At 39.9% G+C, this 17,437-nt stretch overlaps 2 protein-coding genes, 1 long non-coding RNA gene and 1 pseudogene across 3 annotated transcripts in view; all 4 read left to right on the top strand.

Annotated features, from left to right (window-relative positions):
- The first annotated feature begins 1,229 nt into the window (after window positions 1–1,229).
- Window positions 1,230–6,061, top strand: LOC115584988 (L-rhamnose-binding lectin SML). Its single transcript, XM_030422986.1, has 9 exons — window positions 1,230–1,302; window positions 1,449–1,481; window positions 1,582–1,644; window positions 1,982–2,117; window positions 3,048–3,157; window positions 4,239–4,283; window positions 4,429–4,561; window positions 4,664–4,767; window positions 5,514–6,061. Exons 1-9 carry the CDS (start codon window positions 1,269–1,271, stop codon window positions 5,522–5,524), a joined length of 669 nt encoding a protein of 222 aa, XP_030278846.1. The 5' UTR covers window positions 1,230–1,268; the 3' UTR covers window positions 5,525–6,061.
- Window positions 6,062–9,027: 2,966 nt separating this feature from the next.
- LOC115585012 (uncharacterized) lies at window positions 9,028–9,613 on the top strand. The gene is made up of 3 exons (XR_003984643.1): window positions 9,028–9,052; window positions 9,240–9,272; window positions 9,512–9,613. It is a non-coding gene; the product is annotated as an uncharacterized LOC115585012 (long non-coding RNA).
- Window positions 9,614–10,179: 566 nt separating this feature from the next.
- On the top strand, window positions 10,180–12,406 carry LOC115585710 (L-rhamnose-binding lectin SML-like; annotated as a pseudogene).
- A 3,910-nt stretch (window positions 12,407–16,316) lies between these two features.
- LOC115584994 (L-selectin-like) overlaps window positions 16,317–17,437 on the top strand; it is a 33,901-nt gene continuing 32,780 nt past the window's right edge. The window contains exon 1 of the mRNA XM_030422993.1: window positions 16,317–16,352. Coding sequence (XP_030278853.1) covers window positions 16,340–16,352 — 13 coding nt within the window. The 5' untranslated portion in view covers window positions 16,317–16,339. The remainder of the gene's footprint in view (window positions 16,353–17,437) is intronic.

Genomic DNA, 17,437 nt, shown 5'->3' with positions numbered 1-17,437 from the left:
CAAAATATAGGCCTGCAGACCTGTAACTGCCCCTATTAGTTGTAAACAGCATATAGTCTTAAATAGCCCAGGTTGTATTTTACTAAAAACATCACTGAAAATGAACACTGTACAGATCATGTTCTAATTAAATATCCTGGTGCCTGGGGCGAAAAATGCAAATTTTGAGATCCAGGGTTTTAGTCACAACTCTGATCAATAAACAAGACTAAAATACTTGATTTCATAAACACAACAATTCTATGTGAATGAGCTCTTAAGGCAGTGAAGTGCAAATTAATAATACACCCACTTGACTTTCTTTTCTGTTACCTGAACTACTTGAAAAAGTGACAATTTTGTCTTTAATCTGACTGCTGGCATAGCTTTTGTTGTATGCTGCCTCACACGGGGCACCAATGTTGGGATCGATAGAGCATATCATATGATTTTTGATCCCTTCAAGGTAGTGCTCCATGTATATTAATGAATCATAGTAACCCACGTTTCATTAATTGAAAATAACAATTTAATGTAGTCAATAATCAATCAATATTCTCTATCGATTCCTAACACTTTCATTGTGAACCGGTATGAACCAGCAGAGCTACTCAATGCTATCAGATCAGGGTAATCAGATAAGTGTTGGTGCCTGTGAATTATCTTGGAAAAGCCTTCAGAAAAAGTACCTACACATGCTTCCAAGTAATCCAGGAAGTCAACAGAAAAACTGCCAAGTAGGTTTTCACACACAAGGAATTTGATTTGGTGTTAAGGTTCAAAATAAATGTGGTAATAGTAGGGAGGAAAATGTGCAGCAAAAGATGAGAGACAGAAAAGATAATTTAGATACAAAAAAAGACAGAGACTGGTTCACTTTATATACGCTGGAGAGAGAGAGACATGCAGAGACATGCACATGTCCTGACAGAGTCTACAAACACTCCCTTAAGGAAACTCCGTAGATCATTAAATGTTATTTGGTTGAAAATTAATGGATAACAGGAAGAGATCTGCAGTGAGTGATGCACTTTGTAGATATCCGTCATGAGAACGTGGTCAAGATTTTCCAAGAAGTCTTTACTTCCTTCAGATAATCTTGGACCATAAAGTAAATCATTACCTTTCTTACAGTCTACTACGCCCAATAAATCTGACCTCAATCGGTGTTTACATTAAAAAATGTTCTGGATAGGTGCCAATACAGCACTTGACCGAACACAATAAATACAGGTGTGACAGATCCAGCTGCCATTGTTCTTACCTGCTACTGACCTGCAAACACCAACATGTTCAGCTCCAGGCTTACCACCGGCACACTGTGTGAGTACACTTCTGAATTCCTCTTAGATGAGATTAATACTTTCTTGTTGAAGAATATGAATACTTTCATGATATACGACTGGAGTTTTAGGATGCGTGATGGAGTCATCATTACAAGATTGACAGTAGTGATGTGTTTTTTCCAGTGCTGGCAGCAACTTGTTTGCTCATGACGGAAGGTAAATATCAATATTATAATGATGATATATATATGTATTTCTTTTAACACATGCATTAAACATCCTCAAACTCAAACTTGTATGTCTTTTTTTTTTTTAGATGTTTCCACAAAGAGTGTCATCAGCTGTGACAACGGCTTCAGTGTTCAACATCTAAGCTGTGGTACGACTCAATGCTAAAGCTTTCTGACCACAACCAACAGTAGATTTGGTTGGTTGATGGACGACCTAAATAGATCAATAAATACATGTTGAGGCATGCAGAGACTTTCTACAGGAACCTGGGTGAATATTTCCCTGTGACTTAAATTTTTCTTGATCATATGTAGGATCAGAGCTCCGTTGGTTGGATAAAGGGAGTTGCAGCGTGCCAAAAATGTTCTTTTAATTTTTGTATTTTATGACAAAAACAAGTCTATCGTCATAGATCATAGTTCCTTATATCCAATAATTACTGTCACCCTTTCAGTCCTTTTTTTTTATTCCACTCTGTGTAACAGACAGCGGTGTGATCAGTGTGCAGGCAGCTCTGTATGGACGTGCAGACAGAGAGACCTGCAGTGAGGGCAGACCTCCACAACAGCTCACCAATACAAAGTGCTCTCAGCAGGGCACTGTGGACGTCCTCAGGAGGAGGTACGCACACTGAAGTCCAAAATGTCCTCATGTGGCTGCTGCATTTTTAATTAAAAGCAACATTATGTTGGGACACACCTGTCATAAAAACAAAGACAGTAAACCAGAAGACATTTTCTCTCTAAAATATGATCCAGCTTCACTAAATGCTGTTATAAACATTACACATCATTTATACAAGCGGTTTGGTATTTGTTGTAATCCCATAATATTTATTTTTCAACATATTTCCCCATATTTACACACATAGACCAGCAGGATGTTCCAAAATTGGTTTACAGCAGTGATAACATCATCACTGTAAAGATGGTGACCCCTGAGCTCCTCCTTTATCTTTGGGAACATCTTGTAGTCTGATGTTGCCAAATCAGATAAACAGGTTGAGTGTTGGAAGAATTCATTTTTGCATGCCTGAATAGCAGCCATCACCTCAGGGCTTTCTCAAACTGTCAGATTCCGAGTACCCAGAACAGAAATACCACAAAGGTTGTTCCTCTTAGTCTTCCTTCACAATCAGTCAAAGAGTTGGACTACTCTCCTTTTACGTTTGGCCAGGAACTCATGAATCACTCCTTGTAGGTACATTAACATCCGATGTCAGGATTGCTGGCTAACAGAGATTTGTTAGTATATTTAAACGTGTCCTGTCAGACATGCACGTCGCTGATGGACCTTTATTCTGTCTGTCTCATGTCTGAATACAATAACTTCAGCATATAGATGAAGCCAGCACTGTCATGCATCCCGTCTATAAAAAGGGCTTTTTCACAAGTGGACATTTTGAAATGTAATGATTGATGAAAAGCAGTCAAAGTGGTATGTTACGCAGTGTTTACTGTAAGACACTAAGTCTCTGATAGTCGCTGAAGGTACAACCATACTTCATTTACCATAGTTTTGTTTTGTCTTGTCTTTTTGTGCTTCCTGTAGGTGTGATGGCAAGAGAGTGTGTGAACTGAGTACACATGTAGTCCGTACTTCTGATCCCTGCCTGGGCATCTTTAAATATTTGGAGACCAACTACACCTGCTTCCCAGCATGTCAGTAACATGTCTGCATGAAATTAAGTTCAAACACTTGCTCACAACAGCATTTAAAACACTGAAATCAGTTAATTTCAATAGGATTGCCCTGGTAAGTTAAACTGCTAAGAAGAAGCTTATACCTTCCAGACAATCATCAAAATAAATCTTGGCAACGTACATTTCTTCAAACGACTGATACGTTGAAACTTTGTGTTTCTGTTTTCTGTTGTAACTTCTTAGAAGGCTGCCGTCTTAGTTTGGTTAGATTTAGTTACAAAAAAACACTTTTTGTTTTACCTGTTTCTGTGGCTCTAAACACTGCTGAAAAATGTCTTGAAGTCTCTTTAAAAACATCCAGTGGTGTCATGCCTACAAATGTTGCATTTCCACCTGGAACAGTGGTCTCTGGTTGGCAGTCTCCTCGCATCGCTGTGGTACCATATTGACGTCCCCATAAAACCTTTCGTATCACGTTCACATTACATGTTTTTGACCTGACTTTCATATCGAGAGGCAGAGTTGGTGGCAGTGGAGTTACAGGAGAGAAAGCTGTCAAGTCAGTGACTGCAGTTTGATTTTGCATTTTCAACATTTGAGAAATTGTGATCTTGTAATCTTTTTAAGGAGACCACAGGACAGTTTTCAGCCTGTTACTTGGCAACAGAACTGGGTGTCTTTGACCAGGAAGTTGCGGAATTCCCAGCCGGGTTTTGTTGCAACAAGCCTTGCTAATGTTGGATAATAGTCTGGTAGTATGTATGTGTGTTAGTATTATGATTTTATGTGTGTTTGGTGGTGGTGGTGAGGGGCTGGAGGCAACGTGAAGGTGTGAGTGGTGTCTTACTACCCCCTGCCAACATTGCCCTTGCAGAGGCACTTTAGCCAAAGTTACCCTTCGTAACCCTTTAAACATTATCAAGCTTTTTGTAGAAATGTTGATATAGTATATAGTGGAACATACCAGTTGTTTGCAGAAATGTAAATGCCAACATTTTCTTCTGCTGACTGGGCTGGACTTTTAAAAGAAGGGAGAGATAGGTACTTCAGGGTGTAACTGCGTGATTCACATTTGTTTAATCTACTTAATGTTCCACAGTTCACCTTGTGGTTTGTGAGCACTCTTTGGCACGCCTTTATTGTGGTAAGGTCACTTTTTTTGTACATGTTCTTATATATGTGATACAATAATAATGAAATAAAGATTGAGTTGTTGTGTTTTCATTGCTTTTAATATCATACTTGCTCATTTTATCCCCTGCCTCTTGAAATCTTCCTCTTTCCGTTAGATGAAGGGCAGGTTATACTTGTCTACGGGGCTGATTATGGGCGCCGTGACCGCACCACGTGCTCTTACCAACGTCCTGCTTCTCAGATCCAAAATGTCTACTGCTCACACCCTACGAGAAGAGTGGCTGAGAGGTACAGTTGCACACTCTTCGTTGATTTCAACTTCTCATCATGGAAGTAGCTCAGTGCACATTTCAGCCTGAAATATGAAACCACATTAATCTGTATCCACAGCTGTAATGGAAAAAACAGCTGTATTATCAGAGCGAGCAACTCTGTGTTTGGAGACCCGTGTGTCGGCACCTATAAGTACCTGGAGGTGGCCTACACATGCCAGTGTAAGTAACTCTCAGGCCATGTTGGGCTGTTTCACATCACAGAGGCTTATCTGTGGTCTGGATGTGAAAAGGAAGATGATTGTGAAATATAGAGATTTCTCTTCATAAGGGTGATATACTAGTGCTAAAAAAAAAACAATCCCAGCCTTTGTAAATTCAAAATCATACATTTATACTTTGAGGCCACATTTGTATTTTGAATTGAAGCAAAAATTATAATTTATAACCAATTAAAGCTGCTGTAAACCAACTTCCTGCCTGTTGTGCAGTTAGCATTCCCCGACCTCATCTTCATGTCACCACACTTATATGACGAGTCTACTAATGGAAGTGACACCAAACCATTTAAAATTCTGTACATGACAAAAACAAATTTGCAAACAGTTTAAAATTCTTAAAGCTGAGAAGATTATGCTTTTCAAGAATCCTACTTTGGTGATAATGCATAGAGTTTTTGTTGAAAACATTTTAAGGTTTGTTTATTCAGAGACTCCAGAGGTTTAAAGACAGTTTTCTCTGCTTGTCCCCGAAATGTGATACAATATGACATGTGTGGGCAGTGATGGCAGGAAATCTTCTCTTTTACAGCATGAGCAGGAGGAGGACAGACCAAAAACTCTGTTGGAGTATAGAGCAATTAGTTAAATTATTAGTTTAATTAATTTATAGAATAACGCCTACAGCAACTTTAGGAAAAGAAACTTCAATTGAATTTTAACATAAATGTGTCTTCTGTTCTTTTGCAGATCCTGTATGACACCACATTAATATCACATCACTCATATTCAACAAAAAGTCTTATTTGTCAGTGATCAAGTGAACCAATGGAACTGAGCAAATACTAATTTGAAGCAACTTTATTTCTTTCCTTCCTTAAAATAACAGCCTCAGAGTGTGTTGTGTCAGGGTGAACGTGTCTCTGCCACTTGTTTCTGTTCTATGTAGCTTCAGTGAAGAGAGGACACAATCACAGCGTTACATACATGTTTACCTCAACATACAGGTTGTCAACACATAACACTGATATATTAGTGTTTGTAGTTAACACCGACATTATATCCAGCACAAAATGACAGTTTCTTCAATATGTTGCTTCAACATAATGTTTCTTCAATGTTGCTTTTTCTATTTTTAACCTGATTTAGAGTTTTTTTTGTTTGTTTGTTTGTTTTTTTCATTTTACAAGATATTGATTTAAAAAGTGTTTTCAATGTATTTTTCCACCTCATGCACGATGAATCAGCTCTGTGTTTGGAAAATGCTGTATAATAAAATTGCCATTTCCCTCCTGTGACCTCCTGTGTGGTTTTTTTTCATCACTGACGATTTCTGCTGAAACTGGAGGAAAATAAATCTTGTTGATTATATAAATCGGAATGTACACACTGTCTGATACTTAATTTTGTGTCAGAGGGTCAGACTATCAGAAACCTGTCCAGGTTTGTAGTCAGGATTCTAGAAATACTGAGGTCATGCGGTCGACTTGGGGAGTTCAGGGGGCATATCCCTCCACAAGACGTATTCAAATACATTTTGAGGGTAACAATAGTGATTTAGAGCAGGGGTCCCAACCACCGGGTTGTTTGGTGCCGGCCGCAGAGAAAGAATTAAAGGTGGAATATGAGCTGAATGCCGCCATCTAGTGTCTCAAGATCGTAGTCACGACAACAAAAAAGTAATTCCAACGGTCGGGTTGCCAGGTTTGGACAGGGCAGGAGGATTGAGCCGCCTCCGTTTCCTCCGTTTACTGGGTGTGGAGGTCGATGGGTCACCATCAGTATTCTCATATCTAGGTTCAACGTGATATAATGAAAATAAGTATAGCAGAGTTTGACCGACAGGTAACGTTAGCTAAGTTAGCAAGCGAGTTAGCTTACCGATCCAGGAGAAAGTTCGCCATTTCCGCGTGTGTTTTGATGCCGTGGAAATCCTTTACCTGAGTCCATCGAGCGTATGCTTCACCGATATTTACTCTGGTTTTTGCTCTTCTCCGGTCACTCAGCTGCTAGGACAGATAACGCACCGTTCGCTGGGGCTCCCAGTGTCAGCCGAGCTGTGCCGAGCTTTGCCGAGGTTGCGAAATTGGCAACCCGCAATGCCGTCTGCTATTTGGCTGGTACGATGTAAACAGGAAGTCATTGTTGAACTCGTCAAAATTTCTTAAATTATTTATTTCAGACTCAATATAACTTTTTCAAGGAAACGCATTACTTTTAATCTGCGCCCCTCTAAACGCCCCGTGGATGTATTATTTTTGAAAAAATATAGCTTTTAATAAGCATATCTTCGGAGAGCTACTTTGCAAAGATAAAAAGGAATTATGATGAAACGGAAGAAGAGGGAGATGGACAACTGTATTCAAGTTGGCTGATAAAGTGGCTTAACTGCAGCTGCGGGGACGGCGAGTGGACAACTGCTGGAGACTGCATGTTACCTTAGTTACAGGGTGGGTGTCTATGCACTTTGTTGTGCAATTTTATTTACGCGTAATCACATGTTCCTCACTCCGATAAGAAAATCAAGTTTGTAAATGCCTGGTCTCGCTATCTTTAAATATCTAAGAGGGAGAGCCAGAGGAGTTGGTGCAGGTTGGAGAGAAGGCAGGTGATGAAAGTGAGGGCACTGACACAGAGAGGGACATTCCAGAGGGTGAGGAGGAAGAAAGCATACAGGGAAAGAGAGAGCACGGAAGCGCATTGCATTCACTGGATGAAAAAAATAATAATAAAAATTAGACACCTTATCTTTTCTCGTAATTACGAGATCATCAGACCCATGAAACATACAATAATTTTACAGTAATTCCATAAGTAGTTCAAGATTCATATACTACTGGACTTAGTACTTCCTAGACTACTTGCATGCATAATATGAAGTACTTTTACTGTGTAATTTTCGAGTTATCCTGTGTCAAAATCCTTAACAGAGAAAAAGATTAAGGGTATTTCACCCAACTTTGATGTGTAATACAAAACGTATTTTCCATAAGTAGTCCAAGATTCATATACTGCTGAACTAAGTTACTCCTAGAATACTTGTGTAACTAGTATGAGGTACTTCTACTGTGTACAATTTAAGTAATCTTATGTCAAAATCATGATCCTCGTATGTTTCATGGGTCTGATTGGTGCAGCTGATTTGACCAAGCAAACGTGATCCATGGCTGGCTTGACTGCTTTACAAGATCTTTTCTCATAATTACGAGAGAAGGTGTCTATTTTTTTTTTTTTGTTAATCCAGTGAATGCAGTGCTCTTCCGTAAGAGAGGAACAGCCAGAGGGACGGCATGTGGATCAAGTTCTGCACCATCAGGTTTGTGATGTAGAAAGGTGTTCTTGTTCAGGCCATTTGCAAAGCAGTGTCGTTACAGTTCATACTACAGTGTGTTCATAAAATGATGCTTTCTGGCATAAATTCTTTTTTGCGACACTTATATGTGATTCTTATGTCAAAAAAATAAACAAATACTTGGCCTACATTTTAATATACATGCATAAATGAGTAAATAAATGTTGCTTATAGTGTCCAATGTTTACTGTGCATCTTTCCGCAGATGTCAGCAGTCCAAGAACGATGTAGCAGTGCAGCCCAAGTTGAACATATTTTCAACCACTCTGATAGGGGACAGGAGACGGAGCTTTAGGTCAAGCTGGTATGAGGGGGTCAGGGGTCTATGCCCACCTTTTGCAACGTTGTCCTACTGTATTTCATTTCTTATTTTTGATGGCCCTACTTCATTGTTTCAATTGATGCTCTCTTTATGTACAAAATAAACTTTTGCATGATTTGTATTTAGTATTTTATGTTTAAATATCATTTGTTTCCATTTGTTAATGTTCTCTCTGATTAAGTACTGGCCCCCCTAGTAAAATTTGTGACCTCAATGGTATCTATGGGCTTTCACATGTTTGATTTGAAAAAGTCACCCTTGCATACCAGGTAGCTTTGGACACATCAGTTATTTTACTGTTCGAGCACATTGCCAAATGATAATAATCACTTAGATAAGAAACTGTACGTGACAATTCAATGTCTAGTATTTGGACGATCAAGTAGTTCAAGGAAGTGTAGTTATCATGTTAAAATTCCTTCCACTTTTTGTTGGTTGCAACTCAAAGGGAACACATTTTGGACACTTCGATAGGAGACTTGATTTGCATAAAGAGAGGCAGTTCTTACCCAAACAGAATAAAAAGCACTCGCCTGTTTCGAGCAGCTTCAACTCTTCACCTTAAACTGGAATCTTCTGTCACCATGCTCCACTCCGGGCTCAGCACCACACTGTGTGAGTACAAAAACTGATGACAAACATGATGATGAGGTTCATTTAAAATCCAACGAACTTTAATTTTAATGTTGTAACTTTTTTGCTTTCTTACTGAAAATCTTTTTATTATATTTGATTGCAATATAGAAATAAAAGAGCTTTCAAGTGTAAGATAGATGAACAAACATTTACTTTTATTTTTCAGTGCTGGCAGCAACATGTTTGACAATGAGAGCAGGTAAGCTGATGTTTTATAATGACGCTTGTACAACTTTTAAATGTAAAATTAGAATTTATGTAATCCCAAAGGAAATTCTTGTGCCAGAGATTGCGACAAAAATTGCAGCACAATAGAAATCCAAAGAAAAACGAGTTCCCTTCTGACAGGATCTTTTTGAGAATCTTTGTTTTTGTCTTTTTGCTTGCAACATTTATTCAGAAACATACACTAATTCTAAAACAAACCTTTTATTGCAGACTTTTCCAGAGCCGAATTGCCTGGTGTGTACCCTTTGTCCAGAGTGATCACCTGTGATGGCTATAAAAACGTCCACCGCCTGAGCTGTGGTACGACCACAAGCAGACACACAACCTGATGTTTTGATTGATCTCTTCAAGACAAAATATCTTAACATTTGATTGTTGTGGGTGCAAAAAGCTAAGACACATGTCATTCACAAAGAAGGGAGAGACATTTTGCACAAAGTACAATTCAGTTCTATGAAAAAAGGTGAAATTTAAATGTATAATTTGTTGGTGGTACATGTGAGTGAGATCATTTCTTCAAGTTGTAAGTGAAGGGAACCCTCTGAGTTTCATCCTTAAGGTGACCAAGATGGTGACGCAACATGAAATTGAAAATTGAATCTGAGGAAATGTAAAGGTAAAAAGTCATTTCAGCTCTGGTTTGCAGAAACATATATACATTTAGTTAACACATTTTGTTAGTGGTCCTCTGTTTTTAGACATTATTTGGCTTTTTTAAAAATTCTAAGTAAAAGTGATATATTCTTGTGATTGTTTTGTAAGATCAACATGCTCAGTGGGTGCAGATGTCAGGGCCACAAAGAAAGTACAGAAAGATGTATGTATTTTTTCTGTATAATATTGTTGTTCTGTGACACTATTTGAATTGTTGTTCCCTCTGTGGTGTGGAACCGGCACAGCAGCTGAACAACATACAGTGCTCTCAGAAGGGCGTCCTGGAAGTCTTCAAGAAAACGTACAGTAATATTAGTAAAGCCATATGCAATCATTTTAACCAATTACTCTTTTTTGTTTTGTTTGGGCAAAACAAGTAGTAAGGCAAGATGATACATGTATACAAATGTAGGATTAGTTTAGCAATTAGGTAAAGGGAGAGAGTAACAACTAAACCAGATACTGAGCAAAACAGTCAAAATAGTTAACTGAAAGTAAGAAGTAATGAACAAATGGTGCAAATAGTTGGATAATTGAAATCATTAGCGTGAAGCTGTAGTCTGTAACTATTTTTTGTTAGATTTGCTAAAATCAATTTGACATAATTATTGGTTAGTCCCCCCAGGAATCCGAGATTCCGCGATTGTGGAAATTACAGCAGATTTCTCGGCCGTCCGCGGAATATCACATTTTACATGTAGTTTTCATCCCGGCCGCTAGATGTCGCTGTCAGATAGACTGGGCTCTAGACTCACTGTAGAAGTACACTACCCACTGCATCTGGTGGACGAGGTAAACGTTTACAAAAGAAAAAACTATTTATAATTCGGACTTGATGGAACATTTTATCTCAGCATACAGTAGAAACTTACTGTTCCTAAACCTTCACCCATTTGGTAAAAAGTTTTGCACTTTTTATGTTGCAAATATCTGCCCAACAGGGACAAAGAAAATGTGGATGTTGATTATTTTAAAACAGTAATAGTTGGTTCCACAATGTTTTACAGTGTTCTGGTATTGCAATTAATTTCATAAGAGAATATTTAATTCATTATTACATTAAAAAAGTATGTTTTTTTAATGTTTGTGGAATTTTAACTTTCAAGCCGCGGAATCAAGAATTGCTCTCCGCAGAATCAAAATTGCTCTTCGCGGAATTTAAACTTTTCTCTGCAGATTCCTGGGGGGACTACTAAATTAGTGATAGATAACATTCAGTTCAGTAATTTGTGATTTGCTCAACTCTTGATCTTCTCCCTGCAGCTGTGATGGTAAGAGTGTGTGTGAATTCAGCAGAGTTCTTCTCCATTCTTCTGATCCCTGCCATGGCATCTACAAATACAAGCACCTACCTCTGCATCCCAGCAAGTCAGTAACAGTTCCGTGTGTGACTCCACAAATACGTTTGATAAGAGCAATATGTGTAATGTGAAATGTCTTTGCTTTGACAGTCCACACTGTAGCATGTGAACATTCTTTGGCATTCCTGCAGTGTGGTAAGATCACAAGATCTCTTCTCGTTTGCCCTTGTAGTTGTATTTCCTTTGCATTTTGACATTTTTACAAATTACTCTTCCCCCTCCTCGTGTCTTTAGATGAAGGGAAGGTTATATTTGTCCTCGGTGCTGATTATGGGCGCCGTGACAGCAGCACATGCTCCATCAACCGACCTGCCAATCATCTCCAAAACACCCTTTGCTCAAGGCCCACTACCAAAGTTGCTGAGAGGTATGGGGATAAATACCATACATGTTCATCTTTCAAATGAGGACACACATATTTCTGTTTCTTCTGCACATATTCAAAACTGCATGCAGTCACAATAATCTGCATCCACAGCTGTAACGGGAAGAGCAGCTGCTCTGTCAAAGCAAGCAACTCTGTGTTTGGAGATCCCTGTAGTGACAGTTACAAGTACCTGGTACCAAGTACAGAATGTGAGTGAATATATATATTCAGGGGTGAAGCCTCTGTTCAGGGTGAGCTCAGGCCAAAATAACAAACAAAACCCAATCTAAACCTCCGATCAGTAATCTCACTAAACCCTATGAAAGAAAGGAAACAAACATGCCTCCCTAACACAACCAAAACAGGAGAAAAACAGGGAGTAAAGAAAAGGCAGCTCACCTCTACTGCTTCATGCCAGGCTTACTCTGGACAAGAAAACACAGAGCACGCTAACACTCAACTAAACACTCATCAGATACGAATTTCTCAAGTTAACACACAATTCAACCACTAGCAAGAAGGATGCTGTTGCTGGTAGTGATCCTCTGCATCTTCTGGGCGGAACTGGTTTCAGTATCACCACTCTCCAGCATCAGCCAGTCCCCAGCTGCCACGTCACTGGCTCTTTGCCAATGTGGTGCTGGACCTGATGAGCAGAGATCATCTTTGGAGGGAGAGAGGCCGGGGCCTTTTCACAAAGCTTCAACGGTGTGCGGCTCGTAGAGCGTATGCACTAGAGACTTCCACCAACCGAGCCAGCTACCCCCCTGTTTAGCGCCCAACACACCTGAATGAGGATATAATGATTTAATCATGCAGCTCCTCTAGACTTTATAAATGTTATTGGACTAAATGACTCCAGTTATGACAGTGAAATGACTCATTTGTCAGGGGGTTGAGATGCTCCAAAAAATGTGTTAATTTTTTTACAGACCCTTCTTTCAAAATGTGAATATATGGGGCAAAATCATCTGAAGTCAATACATCATCTCGTCTGTTGCAGATCCTACAGTTCTCTGAGTCAACAAGGAAGTAACCAAGAAGTACAGACGAAACATCATCATCTCATACAGAGCTAGGCTGGTGCACTTGGGCAATATGAGCTAAATATGTCATGATTAATTAACAAACAGATGAATCTAAATAAAATAATTTTTAATTAATGTTCTGTGCTGCAGTTTTATTTTATTTTCTGTTTTTATTGGATTTATTTATTTATTTATTTATTTATTATTGGATCTCTGTATGGTGTTATCAAGCAGAATTAATTCCTGCAATTTTTTCATTTTGTTTTATCACAGAGGTTCAACATTATCTTCAAGCAAAGGCATCGCATTACCAAGCTTACTGAGTTCACTGGTGCATCTCGTCATGGCGACAGGTGAGGGCAGTAACCTGAACCGCTTTTTTTTGGCATCAGGCTAGCTTCTACCGTGGCCCTGAGCATGTCCCTAGCCAGGAGCTAGGCCCGAACTAAACACGCACACTTTGTGCACGCTTCTACCAACAAGGCACCTGTAACCAGAGTTACCTGTAAGCTGGCGGGAACGCACAAGGGCTCGTAGGATACACTATGACCAATACCAGCAGCTGATCAAAGGCCTGACTTCTGCCATTGCCATTCATGGAAACCACAGCTTACAGCCTGAAGGACAGCACTCGGGCATTTGCCATTGAAGAAAACTGAAGTCCGGTCAAGTTAACCTGTAACAAACAGTGTTGACACAAGGTTTGCCTGGCAGACCACTAACAACTGGATTGCTGTTACTGAACTTTTTTCCATACAACCCTATGGTTGTGAGCTGGCTGTTGTAGCTTGCCATGCTCAAAATTGTTTAGCTAATACTGTTTTCATGAGAAGCTCCATAACATTTCAAAAGCTTCATAAAGCTCAAGAACCAAAAACAAACCTTCAATTCAATCAGAACAACAAAGACAAACTAACCACTCAAGCTGAACCTAAAGGGGCAATCAAGGAGAAACAAAATTACGGTGGAACCAGCAGTAACAACATAATGAGGCCTACTGTGACACTGTTTAAACATTTGGGAAACACTGCTGTGAAGCACTCTGACTTGACTATTTATTTAACAAATGTGCTGCGCAAATAAGATTGTCTTGCTTTGCATAACCTAAACTACTGTGGTCAGTCTGGGTTTCCTCACTGTGACACCACTATGGTGTCACAGTGAGGAAACCCCCTGACAAACCGTCAGTATTCATCAACCTTTGAGACTTAACTATCCTCCAGAATCATACTCATACTTATTATTCATTGATAACAATACACTGCCCACACTGTTTATAATTACATATTTGTACATATGATGTTTATAAGATTCTATTTCTAGTTCTGCTCTAGCTCTAGCTCTTCCTCTTACCTTTTTATTGCATAGTAGGGGTGTAATGATTCATTTTTTAACAACGATTCGATTCATATCACGATTCGTGGTTGCCGATATGATTCAAGGACGATCTTGGTTCATTTAGAACGATATGATACGATTCAGTGACTTGAAATCGATTCGGTAACTTTTTATTCAAAAATTCAACCAGTGTGACTGTGAAATCAATACCTGGATACTGGACAGTACAGGTGAAGTTTCCTAGATCTCTTTCTTGTAAGGGAATCAGGTTTAAAATAATTATGGATATAAACAAGTCAACAACAATTAATGGCAAATGTATTAACCTTTTATTTGAATGAAGTGCAACCAGGAGGTTAACCTTTTCTGCTCTCATTTTCAATATAAAAAGAGTACAGTAAGTGCAACCAACATTTCTTCAGGTTGAATTAACAGTAGGTTTACCTGCTTCTTCTGCCGTTGTTTACAACATAAAAAGAGTACATTAGTAATACCAAAAACAGAGTGCAGCCAACATTCTGCAGAGTTGACGTTACCTTGCGCTGCTGCTGCAGCAGTAACGCTGCAAGAGGTGCCTGGACGGTCGGCGTTGTGTGAAATCCCATGGCGCCTTAGTAGGTGGTTGGAGAGATTAGTCGTGTTGCCGTGTTTTTTTCTTGGCTTTTACATATTCTACAAACAGCGAGCGACTTAATAAGAACATCTCCGTCTTTGCAAAAGCCAGAGTGTTTCCACACACACTCGCCGTCTCCTCTGTCATCCGCCATGCTGCATTTTGTTGTTGTTCTGAGATTCGCGCTGCCAACTCGCCAAGCACAGATCGATGTAGTTGGATCGTAGTAAACAAATCGATTCATCGATGTAGTAGATGAATCGTTACACCCCTATTATATAGCAATGTTAATGTTTCCACCCAGTTTTCCATGAACAATAGTATGTTCATCACTGTTTATTGTTAACGTGTGTAGGGAATTGATGGAAGGGCAGGTGTGGTTATTAGAAATGAATGATTATTGAATTTAATAAAATTAATTAAAAAGATGATTGAATCATTAAAACGGGGCACTACCCTGGAATCAGGGAACAATAACCAGACCAAAATAGTCTCAAAAGAAGGGTTCAATTTAAATGTAAATATTTGTGCAATATTTTTGCAACAATCCCCTTCAATTATTTACTCAAAAAAGGAAAAGTATAAATGCAAATGTAAGGGAACGGGCAGACTGGATAAGTGCCGCGAATGTACACTGCCGGCTGACTGAAAATACTTTAACCCCAAGTAAACAGGTGTCACCCTTTCACCTATGATGATGTTGGAATAAATTGTAGGGAAACGAAAACACACAGAAGGTTTGAAGTATCTCTATGTATTAACAGAAAGTAAATTAAATTACATCCAATCAGGATGCACACACCAAACAAAACAAGGGAGGCACACTCCAATATAAACAAACATTTGGCCAAAAGACCCACAATTACCCAAATATCCCCACAGTTCAAATGACAAAAACACAAAGTGTCCGTGAAAGAGTAAGTCCTTAAAGAAAAGTATCAACATAAAACTACCTTTGACAGGTGGAAACGTGGCGAGCCACCGTAAGTCTCAATGAAAAAAAGAAGCGAACCCACGCAGCCCATTTGGCAACTGGATCGCAGGCACGCAGTAATCCGGTGGTCTTTTAATCTTTTTTGGTTTCTGTTGGATTCCTCCTAGGGAGATTCATCGACAGATCCTTCTGGCTGCGTCGGTGTACAATGAGTACTCATCCCACAAAGCATGACAAAGTGCAGAGTAGTGGTCTCAGGCTCTTGGTGGGAGTGTCTCCATGACGACATGGAAGCTCCTGGTTGGTGACTTCCAGACCAGCTTAAGTTTCTCACGTGTTGATAGAATGGAATTTATTAATATAAACACATGAATCAAATCAATGATACCATCAGCTCTCAACATGTGTTTTTCTGGATGGCTTCCTTGGCGTCAACACTTTGGTAGCCAAATGATGTATGCAAACCACATCCTGCACACAGGGTAAGGTTTAATTATAGTAGTGTAAGTCAGACGCTGAGCCTGAGGGAAGGAACCACCTGCACACAGGTTTAATGTGTAGAGGTGTACTGTACGTCAGATATCTACAACTACTCAGAATAGCAGAGATTATACGTGCAAACAATATGTGCAGTCACGTATTGTGTTGAAGCTCTGTCAGCTTTAATAAGCTACATCAACAGGAAGTCTCACATCAGAACGAACTGAGAGCCGACGAAGATGGACGCAGTCCTGCTGCTCATCATGGCTGCATCAGGTCAGTAGTTTATTTGTTTCATAGATGTTTATATTCTTTTATTACAGCATATAACCTTGTGGGGACAAAACTGTCAGAACTGTCAGAACTCTAAATTGAGTTCTACTGTTGTTTTACTACCATTTGATATCACCAAATGTTTACTGTAAGTGATTGGCGAACACTATCAATCAGGATTTTTTTCCGACCACATTTCACCAAATTTTAGTAGTTTCTGAAATCTCCTTAGATGTTTTCTCTGCTTGTGTGGGTTGTAATGGAGGAACCAAATGCAGATCTGACTCAAGAGGCAGGATAAGGGGGAAACAAAATGCAAGCTTTATTTTCAAAGCTGAATGATTACAAAAAAAGGGTTAGGAGCCAGATACAAAAAACTAGACAAAAGGGAAAAAGGCCAAGTAGCAAATCAATAGAAAAGTTCAAATCAAACATAGAAACCAGAAATCAAAATCCAAAACATACCGCCAGGGAACTGGAGACACAAGAGGTCAGAATGAAGCTGGGAGGGTGGAGGCGAGGGCGGAGATCCTTAGGAGGCCGACGGCGGGGGCGAAGGTGAAAGTTGTGACTCTCTGGAAGCCGCCACAGGGGCTAAAGCTGAAACCCTCGGGAGGCCGACAGCAGGGGCGCCATAGGCCGGGTCCCACTGGAAGCTGGCCACAAAGACAAAGGCTGGGACCAGCTGGAGGCCGACGTCTGAAACCCTCGGTAGGCCGACGGCGGCTCTCAGCCTTCGTCTCTGCCGCTGGCTGCCTGAGGGTTTCAGCCTTCGGCCTCCAGAGGGTCTTAGCCTTCGCCCCCGCCATCGGTTTCTACGGCCCTCTATCGGCCTGGGAGCCAACGAAGGGTCACTGGCAGGTGTCGGCCGGGTTGTCAGCTGCGCCAGCAGTGGAGCAAATTAGCTCTCACAACCAGGGCTTAAAAAACAGCTTCCCATCAAAAGTGAACACTGCCTGTAGCCTTCCATCCACATCCCCCCTACCATTTAAGTCATTTGAAAATTTTGGCACAAGTTAAAAAAACTCGGTGTGCATGGTGCATGCCATCGGCCTCCTGAGGGTCTCGGCCTTCGCTCCTGCCATCGG

Source organism: Sparus aurata, chromosome 7 (genome assembly GCF_900880675.1).
Source record: "Sparus aurata chromosome 7, fSpaAur1.1, whole genome shotgun sequence".
NCBI lineage: Eukaryota > Metazoa > Chordata > Actinopteri > Spariformes > Sparidae > Sparus > Sparus aurata.
This window is presented reverse-complemented; position numbering and strand designations above follow the sequence as displayed.

Coding starts and splice junctions, on each gene's coding strand:
- LOC115584988 (XM_030422986.1), top strand. CDS start 1,269: ATGTTCAGCTCCAGGCTTACCACCGGCACACTGT. Junction 1,645..1,981: donor TGTTCAACATCTAAGCTGTG/GTACGACTCAAT, acceptor TCTGTGTAACAG/ACAGCGGTGTGATCAGTGTG. Junction 2,118..3,047: donor GTGGACGTCCTCAGGAGGAG/GTACGCACACTG, acceptor TGCTTCCTGTAG/GTGTGATGGCAAGAGAGTGT.